Raw genomic sequence first — 13,161 nt, 5'->3', positions numbered from 1 at the left:
TTCGACAGGTCAGGAAGCAGGATGGATACAAGAACACTTGGATGGATGTGCCCCCAGAGCTTTGGATTCTGATCTTTCAGTATCTCTGAATTGGCAAGCGACCCCGACGCCTGAGCCGGCTGGCTCAGACTTGTTTATTTCTTTGCCAGGTCATCAATCCACTTCTTACCAAATAGTCGAGCTACCAAGGGTCATTCATGGGCCTCGGCTTGCGAAGACCATCAGAAATCACCCGAATCTGGCTTCGATGATTCGCAAGACACGCCATCACAATGACACGGGATTTGACGATTTGATAGACATCTCTGTGCCTTTCTACAACCTTCAAACGCTGGTACTCAGGGGAAAACTTGAGTTGAAGGTCTTTCAATAGTAAGTGGGCGGCGAAGAAAGAATCGCTAGGGAATCATCTTCCCGATGCTATATAACGTCTGAGGCTACTGAAGAGATTTGGGATCGGATAAAACATACGGTGACTTCTTGGATCATTTCCCCAATGCATGGCTCGAGGAGCGGGATAGGGCGATAGAAGGCTTGACAAATCCTCGTGTCTTCTCGGTCCCTACTCACTTCGATTCCCATCAGCAGGCATTGAGGGAATGTCTCATGAGTGAACGCGCTGCTCTGAAAAGAAAAACAGTTTTCTGTCAAGGTCATCTTTTTGCGAATCCAATCTTCAGTTTTCCCCCTGATCAGCGAGTCTGTAAGTTTCCACCTCACTCGACTTAGCATAAGGAGTTGTCACTAATATCCAGCTAGGCCATATTGGCAGTGACTCCTTCCTTGTGAACAATGAATAGCGTCGACGAATTCCTGAATTTAATGAGATCGTTTTCCAGGAATTTAACTTTCGAAAGATCTACGTCACTTGTGTGCCAGCTTCGAATGGACTACTACATCGGAAGATACTAATGAGGACGAGTGAGATGACATGATCGATCTCGAAACAAACTCAGAAAAACTGGTCCTGCTAGATTGCGAGGTCAATAGCTTCGGGTTTAGAGGTCTTTATTGGCTCGCCACTCGGGCTGAAATCGTTTATATAGCGAGGCGAGAAGCCAATGAACTTAAACTTCGATGGGAACGTCCAGCCTTTCCAGAATAGGTTCAACCTCGAACAAAGCTTGCTCAGCCAACACTCTGAGCAACACTCTGAGCATTCTATCTAACCCAAATCCTTGAGCCATATGCACGCAGGAAGTTTGGACAGAACGCCCGATTTTTTCCCCCTTCTTTCTTTTCTAGCTCGCTACTCATCGTTTCGAAATTGAGAAGAAGTAGCAGTCATCGGACACATGAGATTTACATGTAATCCGCTCCTACTACTAGAGATAAGCGTCCACCAGGCCAGTCTACGGAATTTAGAGTTTGCTGATCTGACTCTGCGGAATTTTATGTTTAGGTGCGATCTTATGCTTGCAGGCGTTCAGAAATGAGATCATACATTGTATTCCAACACTAAATCACCCCACAATGCACGGGGCCATCTGGAAGATGTGTGGGTATCACAAATGAAACAATGGATATACATGAGCGCCTAAGGCCTAAGGCGACGTGCATGAGTATTAACAGGTGAAATGGATGGATGCTGTCGTTAAACTCGGGCCACTTTCAAACCAACAATCACTCCTCGCCTTCATTCCCGAGGGACTCAATCTTCCTTGTTAAGGCGCAGATCCGGCATCCCTCTCCAATCTTGTCTCGCAAAAGTCGCGCGGTTGTCACCTTGGGACCCACGGTCCGAGAAGCTGTCGAAGAAGACTCCTCGGACGGAGAGGAGGGCCGAGGTGTGCGACCTGCCACGCTGTTTGTGCTCGAATATTGCGACTCTTCTGAATGCAGGTGGGATAAGTGAAAGACGTGGCCACAAGCAAAGCCAACGAGGATTTCTCGCTCGTTTGGAGTGAACGGAACCTGACATCCGCCGCATGTTCCCGGTCTAGTCCCAGCGTGCATGGTCGAGCCACTAGACACCGATGCGGTGTCTATATTCTGATTTTTCGGGCTCACAACATTATTTTCGCCTATATTGAATGCAATTCCACGGCGTTGTCCTCGGCGCAAGGTGTCCATTCCTAGGGCAACCTCACCCTGCATGACCCGGGCAGCACCTCGGCTGATACTTGCTTGCAGGTCATGCTCGCGGATCAAGCGAGTGAGACCGTCTCGCAGACCTTCAATTTCTAGACCGCTTGGGATCCGACGCACAAGTTTTATTGGATCAATAGCCGTTCCAGCCTCGACGAGGAGCCCGTGGATGAACTTGGGCTTGTCCATAGAGTAGTCAAGAAGGTCTTCCCACAGGTCAGGATCATCCTGCGACTTGGCAAATGAAATGGCCTGAGATACGTCCTTAAGGTCTGACAAAATCAGATTCAATGCTCGCTTCGTCTGTCCCATCTTAGACAAGAGGTAGATTAATTCTGGGGTAAAGTGGCGTTGTTCACAGATTGACGTTGCGGTCTCAAAGGTGTATGAGATGCTCGTTTGCAGGAATTCCATCAGTAAAGGTCGATCATAGTCGGCAAATACTTCGACGGCTGTATCAGCAAACCTGTCAATCAGAGTCTTTCCCTCGTCTGCAGCCAGCTTGCTCGCTGCATCTCTGGCATGAGCCCCACGACCTCTTGTGGGCTTCGAGGCGTCCTGTGGAAGGAACTCGCCGCGCCATAGCGCACGGAGATAAAAGTAAACGAAAAGAACGCGATTTTCAGCATTCAGCTGCTGGACCACGGTCTCTGGGGGGACTATTCCCGTGTAAGCCTCTCTAGCAAGTAATCGAATTGGTTCTGCGGCTAGCTCGTCCAATTCAGATTTCGGTGCCGATTTCATCTGTTCCTTGGAGATACGAATCATGATGAACGCAGTAATATCATCAGACACAGCGTCAACCAGGTGATGTTCCTTAATCAACGACATTGTGGCATCGGCATCCTGTAGTTTAATGTAGCAATGTATGGCTTCACGGTGATGACCGCCCACAACGAACATTTTGGCAAGGCAATCAGTCAAAATTCTCCATTCCTCGGAGTCTTCCCGGGTTGGATGAGACTTGAGATGGTCCTCAATGAGCGATGTCACTTTGTTAGAGTCAAACAAATCAGATGGCCATGTTTCAATCAAGTCCTTGAACTGCGTAAGGTTCCGGGAGACATAGTGACCGAGAATAACTTCATAGACCTCCGCAGGTAGCGCATTGCGCACATCTGTGGGAATGTGCGGGGTAATCTCATCAAATTTCTCATTCTTGATAAACTCCCATGCCCAATGTTCCCATCGAGCCGCATTGTTGAGAACCTTGCTGCAGACTTCAGCGGCTTCATTCCATTCTTCCGCATGGATTAGTTGTCCAGCCCAGAGTTCACCAAGTCGGGCCTTTTCTTGATCCGCACCAGAAAACTGATTCCGACCAGCCGTCGTTATCGAGGATCGTTCATCAGCAAAGAAATCACCTAGGGTTGATTGGGGTTTGATAGACCCTGGAATTGCTTCTTTCACGGCCGAAACTGAACCTGCAGCCTCAGGATGCTCATTAACGAGCTTCCATGCTTCTTCATATTGCCCACGGGAGTCGAGCCAAGCCAGTCGATCAGAGAGATCCCTCTTCACAGCAACGACACAGTCGTAGGGGCTATGAACAAAAATCTTTGCGCCTGAAGCACCTGCAACATCCTGCACTTCCTTGGGAAGTTCGTCAACAGATAGCTGTCTGGAGCTGAATGATGGGGGAACTCTTGCAGAAATCTTGTCACCACTGCTGGTGGTACTGCGGATGCTAGCACCGGAGCTAAATAACCGTGCTGAGTACATAGTTGCGTCCAGTAGGCCGTGACCAAGAGTCCCTAGGGCCCCACGCTGAACGACTTGCCCCTCAGGGGTTTTCCACGGGGGCAAGACACTTAGATGGTAGTCCGATGCAGTCAGTCCTTCAAAGCGACTGACAGAAAGTGTGTCAGCGCTGAGCTCTTCCTTGGTCTCTAAATCAATGATTCGTAGTTCAGGCTCTTGACCTCTCTGGCGATTCTTGGACCCAGAACCCTTCTGATCACCTTCTGCTTCGATATATGCCAGGATAACAAGTAGACGAGGCGTATACAGGGAGATACCAGATATCATGCAATCTGTTCGTAGGCTGTATTTGGAAGTTAACACTCAATTCGTTGAGCAAGTCATGGCGCAACTTACATTGTAGAGACCTCTGCAGAGCCATATTTCTCGCCCTTGGAATGCTTGCTCGCCCGGTTTGGGTAAACATCAATAACCCACACGGTGCCTCCCCAGCCCACGACAAGTTTTTCAACCTTCTCAGTTGGTACGAGAGGCGCAGGCTTTTGCTGTACCGTATCATCACTGGAGCCAAAATTATCATGGTCGTCCAACGCCCCTTGGTCAATCCATTCGGCACGCGCCTTCCAGACGCTCGCCATTTCTTCCCACCCCGGCCCATTTGGCCGATCTATATGGCTGATACGTTTCCACGCAAATTCGGACTCTGTGGATTCCAGGTGTAGGTTGGAGCGCATGATCTTGATACCCTCCTCATTGGCCCAGGTAACATATTTGCCAGACAAAGACCATCGGATGGTGCTGATAGCACCCTCCCCACTGTGCAAGATGGTATCTTTTCCGCTGTTGTTTCCCAGTCCCATGGATCCCAGCCAGCTGGATGCCGCCGCGGTCGCTCCTCCCATTGTGGTAGCATTTGAACTGACTCCAATACGACCGCCAATTGTTAAAATTAATTCACCAGCTCGACCACCACTGATAAATGTTCTGTCGTTCTTATAATCTGGCGAGAGGGCGACTGCTTGAACAGGCCGCCCAAAGTTCCGTTTGAGGATATCTTTCGGATCTATCAATGATGATATGCACACGTTGCCGTCGATCGATGCCGATGCAATGTAAATTGAATTTGATGGTGTAGCTGGGATAGCCGTCTGTTGGCTTGACCTGGGCTGGCCTCGAATGCTGCCCGTGGGGGTCCGTGTCGGAGAACGATATTCCTCTGCGGTTTGCTTGCCGAGGACATCGAACTTTAGGCTCGGTAAGGGCGGCGGGAACGGAGATACAGATATGGATGTAACGCTTGCTGAATGAGCATGGTATACACGGAGAGGTTGTAGTAGCGGTAATAAGAGAACATGCTAAAGAAGGTTAGCTGTGCCTCGCGTGCTAAGTGCGCGAGAACAGTCTGCTTACAATAACACCATTGTGTGTTCCAACGATCTAATTAACACATTAGCCTGATCCTAATACATTCATAAGTGAAAGTCATCCTACCATCTTGTCTCCTGCAACGAGGAATGTACTGGTGGCGTCCCCATTGCGATAAACCGAGCCCAAATGCTTGGAGAGATATGCGTATTTGAGCTTTGGCTCTTCTTCATCCTCGTCGGAATCCTCCCCATCTTGATCTTCATCCTCATCATCATCTTTGTCATCGCTGCCCCCGGAATCGGAACCATCTTCACTGCTTTGATGACGTCGCTCGTGCTCGTCGGGGTTCGTATCGGAGGGTGATTGGCTGCGCGTTGATGCATGATTCTCTGAGAGGCCCGTCTCAGCGCCCCCATTGACATTTGTCTCGCCAGGCGCATCCATGGCGAGTCCCTTGTGGCGCCTGGAGCTCCCAGGTCGATTTAGATCCGAAATGCGACAAGCGACGGGACCTGGATTGTTGCAGCTTGGGAGCTGGGGTCAGGCTGCTCCACCCAATGACTAAGCGGGGGGGGTTCGTTCCTGCAGACCATGACGTTTCTTGCTTTTTATTTTTTACTGATGACCAGCTACCCGAACAGTTGCCATGTTTACAAGGGCCTCCTTTTGCTCCGCCTGCAAGCGGCCAGTGCCACTGCGGTTATTCAGACAGCCGCAGAACCAATATTTACACGCGACGCCTGCATTGGAGCTCCCGCGCCGGAAAGACTTCTTCTCGTCCAATGCATATCTGTCACAAAAGCAGCCCAGTAAGGAAGATGGTGCCGAGATTTTAAGTAGGCGTGCAGCAAGATCCCCGGCAGCTCCAAAATCTCTACGACGTGTTGCGGTGGAAGCACAGAGGTCAAGAGAGGGATCTGCCTCCAAGGCCCAACTTCGCGAGCAGGGCATTTACCAGACCAAGGTACCGTCAGAAAGTTCCAATATGAAGCCGCATACTAATTTTGGGGGCCTCAGATAGTAACCGCCTACGCCGTTGCCGAGCAATTTGACATACGCAAAGTCCGAGACATTTTACAAGAAAAAGGATACGAGCCGGATCCATTAAACACTGGACTCTACCCACAAGTGGTTCATGTACAGATTCCCATCGACTCAATACGACGGGTCGGAAACCCATCAACAACCGATCTTTCCTCCGACGAAGTAGGCGACATCTTCGTCTTCCCATCCGGAACAGTCGTGGCCTGGGCCCTACCCGAGGGATTTACATCATTTTTGGCGACAAGAACCCTTCTCCCGGCAGCTGAAGGAGCGCATGTGGACGACTTGGAAACCGAAGACCTCGAGTTTGTGGAAGATCCCAGACGGGAGAATAGCAGTATCAAGGGCGATACCATCATCCTGGGGACGAAGTCCGGAAACGAGGCCCTAGAAGGTCCGCTCGCACAACAACAGTCCCTAGATACCGTGTTGACCAAAGTTGCCTTCTCCTCTGGGCTGGCTCGGAGTACGAAATTGGCCGTTCTTGAGACCCTCTTGTCAAACTATTTCGAGTCAACCCGCACTATCCCCACTCTTCTATCTAAAGGCTCTCGACTGCCATATACGCGCGATTTCATTCTCCGCAAAACCGGACAATTACTTAGTGTACGTGCACAGTTGAATCTCTACTCTGAGCTTACCGACTCTCTTCCCGATATCTTCTGGGACAGTCGACATGAGCTTGGATTGGAGGGGTACTATGAACAAGTGGGCCGCGGTCTCGATGTAGGGATTCGCATCAAGCTTCTGAATGAGAAGATGGACTATGCGCAGGAGATTGCCAGTGTGTTACGTGAACGCCTTAGTGAAACCCACGGTCTCCGACTCGAGTGGATCATCATTCTGCTTATCGCCGTCGAGGTTGGCTTTGAGGTGCTCCGACTATGGAAGGAGAGGGTGCACGAGCAAGAGGAACAAGAAAAAGCGCGCAAACAGGAGAACTCCATCATCTGAGATGTAAATGGATGTAACATAGATGCTACTGCCAGTACAAAATAAGATACCCCTTCACTCTTCGAGCTTATGACTCGTGATGCTTATCGGGCTCCACATGGGGTATCAGATGATCGCCTTAGTCATCTGGGTAGATAAGAACCCCAACCTTCCCTGGAGCTTGGAACTCTATTCGTTCGACCTGTAAGGTACCTGTCTAGGTACATAATCCTTGTCTTCGCAATCTATTTAGCTTTGCTGGTCCAAATTTCTTAACCTCATCCCATTATGTGGGGTACATCGCAACAGATCCCGATCCCGGGGCCCCAGAAGATCCTCAAAACACTAGGTTCTCTTTGGCTCTCCTCGACGGTGGATGAAAGACCTCCAGGAATCTCGCGATCTTGCCCTCGGTCAGAAGTCAGCTGCCAAGCTAAATTCGATGGGCAAGATACCTGTTGCTTCAACTATCCGGGCGGCCAGATGCTGCAGACGCAGTTCTGGGACGCCGACCCCGCAGTCGGTCCCGACGATTCTTGGACTATTCACGGGCTTTGGTAAGCTAGTAATCCTTCTGAAGAGAGCAGCAACAAATTTCAAGACTTTAATATCAAACACATGGTGACTAACCTTCAATAGGCCTGATCATTGCGACGGCGGATTCGACCAATTCTGCGATTCCAGGCGGAAGTACAGCAACATCTCCTTGATCTTGGTTGACTCTGGCCGTGGAGACCTGCTTGACTACATGAGCGAATACTGGAAGGACTTCCGTGGCGACGACTCTAACCTGTGGCAACATGAGTGGAATAAACACGGTACCTGTGTCAGCACCCTCGAGCCGCACTGCTACGAGGACTATCTCCCACAACAAGAAGTAGTAGACTACTTCGATAAAGCGGTAGAGATTTACGAGCAGAGGCCTTCACACAAGGTTAGACCTACCCCTCTGCCTTATTCACCCAACCCATGGCTCGAGCTTAGTTGCTGACTCCTTCTAGTTTCTGGCTGATGCTGGTATTGTGCCATCAAACCGCCAAACTTATGCTCTTGAGGATATTGAAGAAGCGCTGGAGCGTGGACATGGTGCACCGGTCACCGTTCACTGTCGTCGCGGCGTTTTCAACGAGATCTGGTACCATTTCAATATTGCCGGTAGTCTGCAGGCTGGAAAGTTCATTGCTGCGGATCCTGGTGCGTTCATTGAACCAGTGGAATAGTTCAAGAGTAGCGAAGATCAGGACTAACTATGTGCAGATGGTCAGAAATCAAATTGCCCCGCTCAGGGTATCCACTATCCGCTCAAGCGGCCCCAGAAGGATCCATCCAAGACCACCACCACCCATGGATCGGAGCCGACGGACCCAGGCACTCCGTTTACTGGCAGAGGAAACTTGTTAGTATCAACCCTTAACCAGAGACGGGGCTGCATCATCAGTTTCGGAACGTGGTATCAGTCTGGGAGTTGTGCAACTTTCCGGGCGGAGAAGACATCAGGTTCGTATCTGTTTCCTAGTACCCGGTGATTTGTCATTGGAACTGCAGCTGATGTCTTTCTAGATGACACATTCACCCTGAAATCAAGCAAGGGACTGTGCTCCTTTGACCAGGGTAAACTTAGCTGTGGAAGTCATGTCCATACCCCCAGTGACTTTACGGTATGACTCCTAGCATTGCACCATGGATTCGATAATAGTCAAGTTCCCTGTTCTAATCATCTATTCTTTACAGACCAAGGATGGCAAGCTTTCTTATGAAGGCAAAACAACATTCTATGCCGACAATGCGCCCAAAGGGTGGACGCAAAGCACCGTTTACTCCAATGCGGAAGGGCACCCGGTTGAAATTGAGATTGTGTGGAAGGCATAGGACTCAGTCTGAAGGCAGTCTATGGACTCCAGTCCCTTCAATTTTGCGTTATCCCGGATCTTTCTGTTGTCTCATTATTTGAATTGCATTTTCGGTTATATGGCTATAGAGATACATACATAAACATCAGAGATAGGAGTCATTGATATAGCATAGAAATTATTTTCATTATTTGACATTGCTCGTGTCTGTATCTTCAAGGATCAATGTAGGGTTTTCATAATTGTTCATATTCATGCAAAATCCGTGGATTATACAAAACGGTCATAGACAGGACAACTAGGAAAAGTAGAGTACAAGCCATCATCAAAGACCTCAAGGAAAATCCCGAGACGAAACGAGTGGATGGGAGGTAGCTAGCTACAGATGGTCCATTTAAACTCATGAGATACATGTCACAAAGGGGGTGAATTAGGGGAAATTCGCCAGAGAAATGAAAAATAGTCACGCCATCGGCATGGATCCCTTGAAGGGATTTGGGGTAGAAAAGGACAAACGAAAAACATCAATACATAATCCATGAACCGATTGAGAAGACCCAAAAGTGGTGAACAACTCAACGGAAAATATATGAAAAAATAAAAGAAAAACATGGTCATAAAAACAGGAAAAGGCGTAACAATGGCCAGAAGACCATCAGCCCCAGGGCCCCCTGAAGGCTATTCATGTGCGCTAAGAGAAAAGAAAGTGATGTCCAGTGAAAAAGGCCAGGTCGCTCAAGCCGAAAGAAGGAATAATATGTGAACGCCCGTGTCTTGTCGTGTCATGAGAGTCCAAACGCTCGTCTCATTCGTTGCAGTTGCGTCACGCGGTAAAAGAAGAAAGAGTGCACGTCGTCTATGTCATGCTTTTCGTAAATTGAAAATGAAACGCCAGGTGGTGCGAGATATAGTACTCGCGTAGTGGTGGTACAGCCAAGTCAGTGGATATGATCAGCGCTCAAGGGTCGACCAGGAATTCACTGGAAAGGGAATCGATCTGGTCGGAGTAGGGGTCCATTTCGAGAGCGCTGAAACCAGAGATAGTCTTTCCAGGGGCGTCGGAGTACATTCCGGAGCCGATGCCAAATTCTGCAGTGTCCACGTAGGCATAGCTACTTGGGAGGTTGTAGCTTTGAGAGCTGATGGATCCAAAGTCCTCCATCTTGAATTCTTGTTGCAACTGCTCAGTGGGGTCCTGGGAGATGAAGACATCAATCTCAGAGCCCACTGTCGACCCTGCGAGGGTTGGCGCAGAGTGCGGTGAGGACATGTCGTAGGGGGAGAGAGGATCACTATACAAGCAGTCACGAGAGGAGGCTGAGTTGTTGGCATCGAATTGTTCCATGGCGCGAGCATATCGGGTGTGGGCCATCTGAGGTGGGGACAGGGGCAAGGGAAGCATGTCGTCCTCGAACTGCTGGGTGTTCATCGGAATACTTGACGGGATGGGTGAATCGCGGCCGATACCAGCACCAGGGGAAGTTGGCGGAGTGAATTCTGACATAGAAGTAGACGGGGCATAGTTGGGGGAGTTGAACATTGGCTGTTCGTTGAGCATATTGCTCTCAATCTTCATCTGCATAACGGGGGCGGACTGTTGAGCAACGCGTTGACGGGTACGAGTAGACTTGATCTGACGGGTTTCAATATCGGGACGGCTCTTCTTTGGTGGGCGGCCGCGCTTGGTGGTTTTCGGAACAAACCCGGTGAAGCCTCCAACACACATGTCACGTTGGCGGTGTCGGGTGAGAGCATCTTGACGGGCAAAGCTAGCACCACAAGCACAGGCGAAGGGCTTCTTTCCGGAGTGGGTCTTCAGATGACGCTTGAGGTCGTGTCCACGAACGAAATCTTTTCCACATCGGTCACATACATACTGACGGTCATTGAGGTGGGTCTGGACGTGGGACTTGATGTTCTCTTTGCGACCAAAACGACAGTGGCAGCCGGAGAAAGTGCAGACCCATTTGTTGTCTTTAGGGTCCGGGCCGGAGATATACTGAGCGATCTCATCACTGGATACCGAACTTTCCTTCACAGATGCTTTGACGCGGGCGTCGAGGTCGAACTCATCAATTTCGACAGGCATGTCTTCCTCGGATTGGCCACATGATGACGCGGGAGATAAGGCACGCTTACGGCCCCTGCTAGCTGAGGGTGTAGGAGGCACGCTAATCTTGTAAGGTGACACTCCACAAGGAACGGGGGATGGCATAGCAGCTAGCTCGGCATGGTCGGCGACAGAAGTTGCAGGTGATGGCATCTGAGTCAGGTGGACGGCGTTTTCTCCGGACATTTCTTCGAGAGATTGGGTTCTTTGCATTTCAGCAGTCATAGGTGTCCGGGGGTGAGAAAAACTCTGGGGCTTGCTAGGGGTCTGGTCATTGGTATACATGGATAAATCAAAAGAACCCTTCATGGGGGTGGCATCGGGGGTGATGGGGGATGTATCTACTAGCCGTTAGTATTGTAGGAGATATTCAGACATAGATCGAACCATACATGAAAGGTAGGGATTGATCTTAGGAGAGATCCTCTCTGGTTGAACAGAGAGCTGCATAGTTTGATCGTAGCCATTGGCCTGATCTTTATACATCCTTGACTGAAATTGCTGAGGGAAAGATCCCCAGCGCTTCTGCTCCCGGGCTTGAGAATGTTGTTGACTCTCTTCTTGCATGCGGTACATGGTTTGTTTCATAGCCGAGTTGGAGGTAGGGTTGTCACTTGCAGATCGTGCAAGAGCGGGAGCAATTGAAGAGGGAAAAGTGGCAGAGCTACCTGCTGTGTACATATTCTGAAGCTCCTCCGGGTTCCACATGTATGCTGATTGATATTGTTCTGGTAGTGTGGGGAGACCCGACGAAATGAAGCGCTGATCATGTTGAGGCATAGGCGCAAACTGCTCGGTAGGCATTTGTCGTGAGAAACCTGCTTTTTCGTTAAAAAAGTCCCGAAGTTGAGTGACCTTGTTTGTCGCGCATCGTCGGTCAAGAATTGACTGTGGACCAAAGGAGCCGTAGTCCACAGTTTGACCGCGGCGATGTGTTCGGCGGGGTGGCATGTTGGCCATCACGGGTCCAGCGACTTCGAAACCGGGAGTTGATATTTGGCGACGGTGACCGTGTAATATCGACGAGGTGGAGATCATATCTACCAAGCCACTCGTATTCAATCCACGTTTCCTATCGCAGTGTTAGTCTGTGAACAATAAAACGTAATCGCAAATCAAAAAAGAAAAGAAAGTGGTTTTTTTAGAGCCTCAACAAGCTAGTATAGTGTTGCTAGTAGTGCTTGATGAAGTTCAATCCTCCTCAAAGAGATAAATAAAAGGTAACACGAGAGGAAAACTGGAGACAAATGTAGAAACCAAAGCCAATAAAGGGAACCTTTGAAGCGGGCCAGAAGAGCTGAAGATCTATCAATCCAGCCCACGGTTCACTATCAACAACCTGTGGTTGGCATAGCAACGCACACTGTCGGGAGTCTGGGAAACCAGCGAGTGTGACGAGCATGGGATCCACTCCCCGCCCTGCGGATCCTGCAATCTTTTGTTAGATTCAATTTAGGCATTGACCGAGATCGTATCTATACAATAATTCTTTGATTTTCTATCCAACCCTGACTTCTTTTCCACTCCTCTGCAAGGGCCCGAATGGCCGCTGCGAGGAGGATCTCCATCACTGTGTCCCTAGTGAAGGGGTTGGCCCTCCTGTGGCCGTCGCCATGGGAATGTCCCTGATTGGGCAACTTTGATAGTCGATCGGATCTTGGGTCGACACTGGGGGGGCTAAAGGGCCGCTGATGCAGGGAAGATGTCATTGTTTGCCTGAGGCTACAATCGGTGGATACAACAGTTTACATTATCATGTGATCCTTATCGACAAGCCCTTGACGGCAGAAATCTTATTCCGCTTTTTTCGCACTAGTCTACAAAAAGCAGTGGAACCGTCATGTGATCACACAACGATTTTAACATCCAACCGAGTCCCACCCACCTTGAATTTCTTCTTTCTTGCAAGGTTAAGGAAGACAACTTGTCGAGGTAAGTTGATGAACCCTGCAGCATAAGCATTTCAGTGTCCAAATCAAGATGTAGCCTTGCGCATACTGTATCTGATTCACTGCCTTACCTGCGCATATTCAGGTCAAAAACTCGAACCGTCCAAACTAACCGTAT

At 49.5% G+C, this 13,161-nt stretch overlaps 4 protein-coding genes across 4 annotated transcripts; 2 read left to right on the top strand and 2 right to left on the bottom strand.

Moving 5' to 3' along the window:
- Positions 1–1,623: 1,623 nt before the first annotated feature.
- N7520_008097 (CLH domain-containing protein) lies at positions 1,624–5,601 on the bottom strand (the record flags this gene model as incomplete). The annotated part of the gene is made up of 4 exons (XM_057142031.1): positions 1,624–4,132; positions 4,186–5,144; positions 5,200–5,226; positions 5,281–5,601. 4 exons carry the CDS (start codon positions 5,599–5,601, stop codon positions 1,624–1,626), a joined length of 3,816 nt encoding a protein of 1,271 aa, XP_056996037.1.
- Positions 5,602–5,803: 202 nt separating this feature from the next.
- N7520_008096 (RMD1 family protein) lies at positions 5,804–7,155 on the top strand (the record flags this gene model as incomplete). The annotated part of the gene is made up of 2 exons (XM_057142030.1): positions 5,804–6,121; positions 6,175–7,155. The coding sequence occupies 2 exons, from the start codon at positions 5,804–5,806 to the stop codon at positions 7,153–7,155; spliced, it is 1,299 nt and encodes a 432-aa protein (XP_056996036.1).
- Positions 7,156–7,422: 267 nt separating this feature from the next.
- N7520_008095 (T2 family ribonuclease) lies at positions 7,423–9,003 on the top strand (the record flags this gene model as incomplete). Its single annotated transcript, XM_057142029.1, has 6 exons — positions 7,423–7,691; positions 7,774–8,068; positions 8,136–8,328; positions 8,392–8,631; positions 8,695–8,792; positions 8,866–9,003. The coding sequence occupies 6 exons, from the start codon at positions 7,423–7,425 to the stop codon at positions 9,001–9,003; spliced, it is 1,233 nt and encodes a 410-aa protein (XP_056996035.1).
- Positions 9,004–9,942: 939 nt separating this feature from the next.
- Positions 9,943–12,045, bottom strand: ace2 (putative C2H2 transcription factor (Swi5); the record flags this gene model as incomplete). Its single annotated transcript, XM_057142028.1, has 2 exons — positions 9,943–11,435; positions 11,487–12,045. 2 exons carry the CDS (start codon positions 12,043–12,045, stop codon positions 9,943–9,945), a joined length of 2,052 nt encoding a protein of 683 aa, XP_056996034.1.
- Between the last annotated feature and the right edge of the window lie 1,116 nt (positions 12,046–13,161).

The sequence above is a fragment of the Penicillium odoratum genome (genome assembly GCF_028828045.1).
Source record: "Penicillium odoratum strain IBT 22623 chromosome Unknown utg000005l_segment0_segment0, whole genome shotgun sequence".
Lineage (NCBI taxonomy): Eukaryota > Fungi > Ascomycota > Eurotiomycetes > Eurotiales > Aspergillaceae > Penicillium > Penicillium odoratum.
Note: the sequence above shows the minus strand (reverse complement) of the source record. Positions and strands in the feature narration are given on the sequence as shown.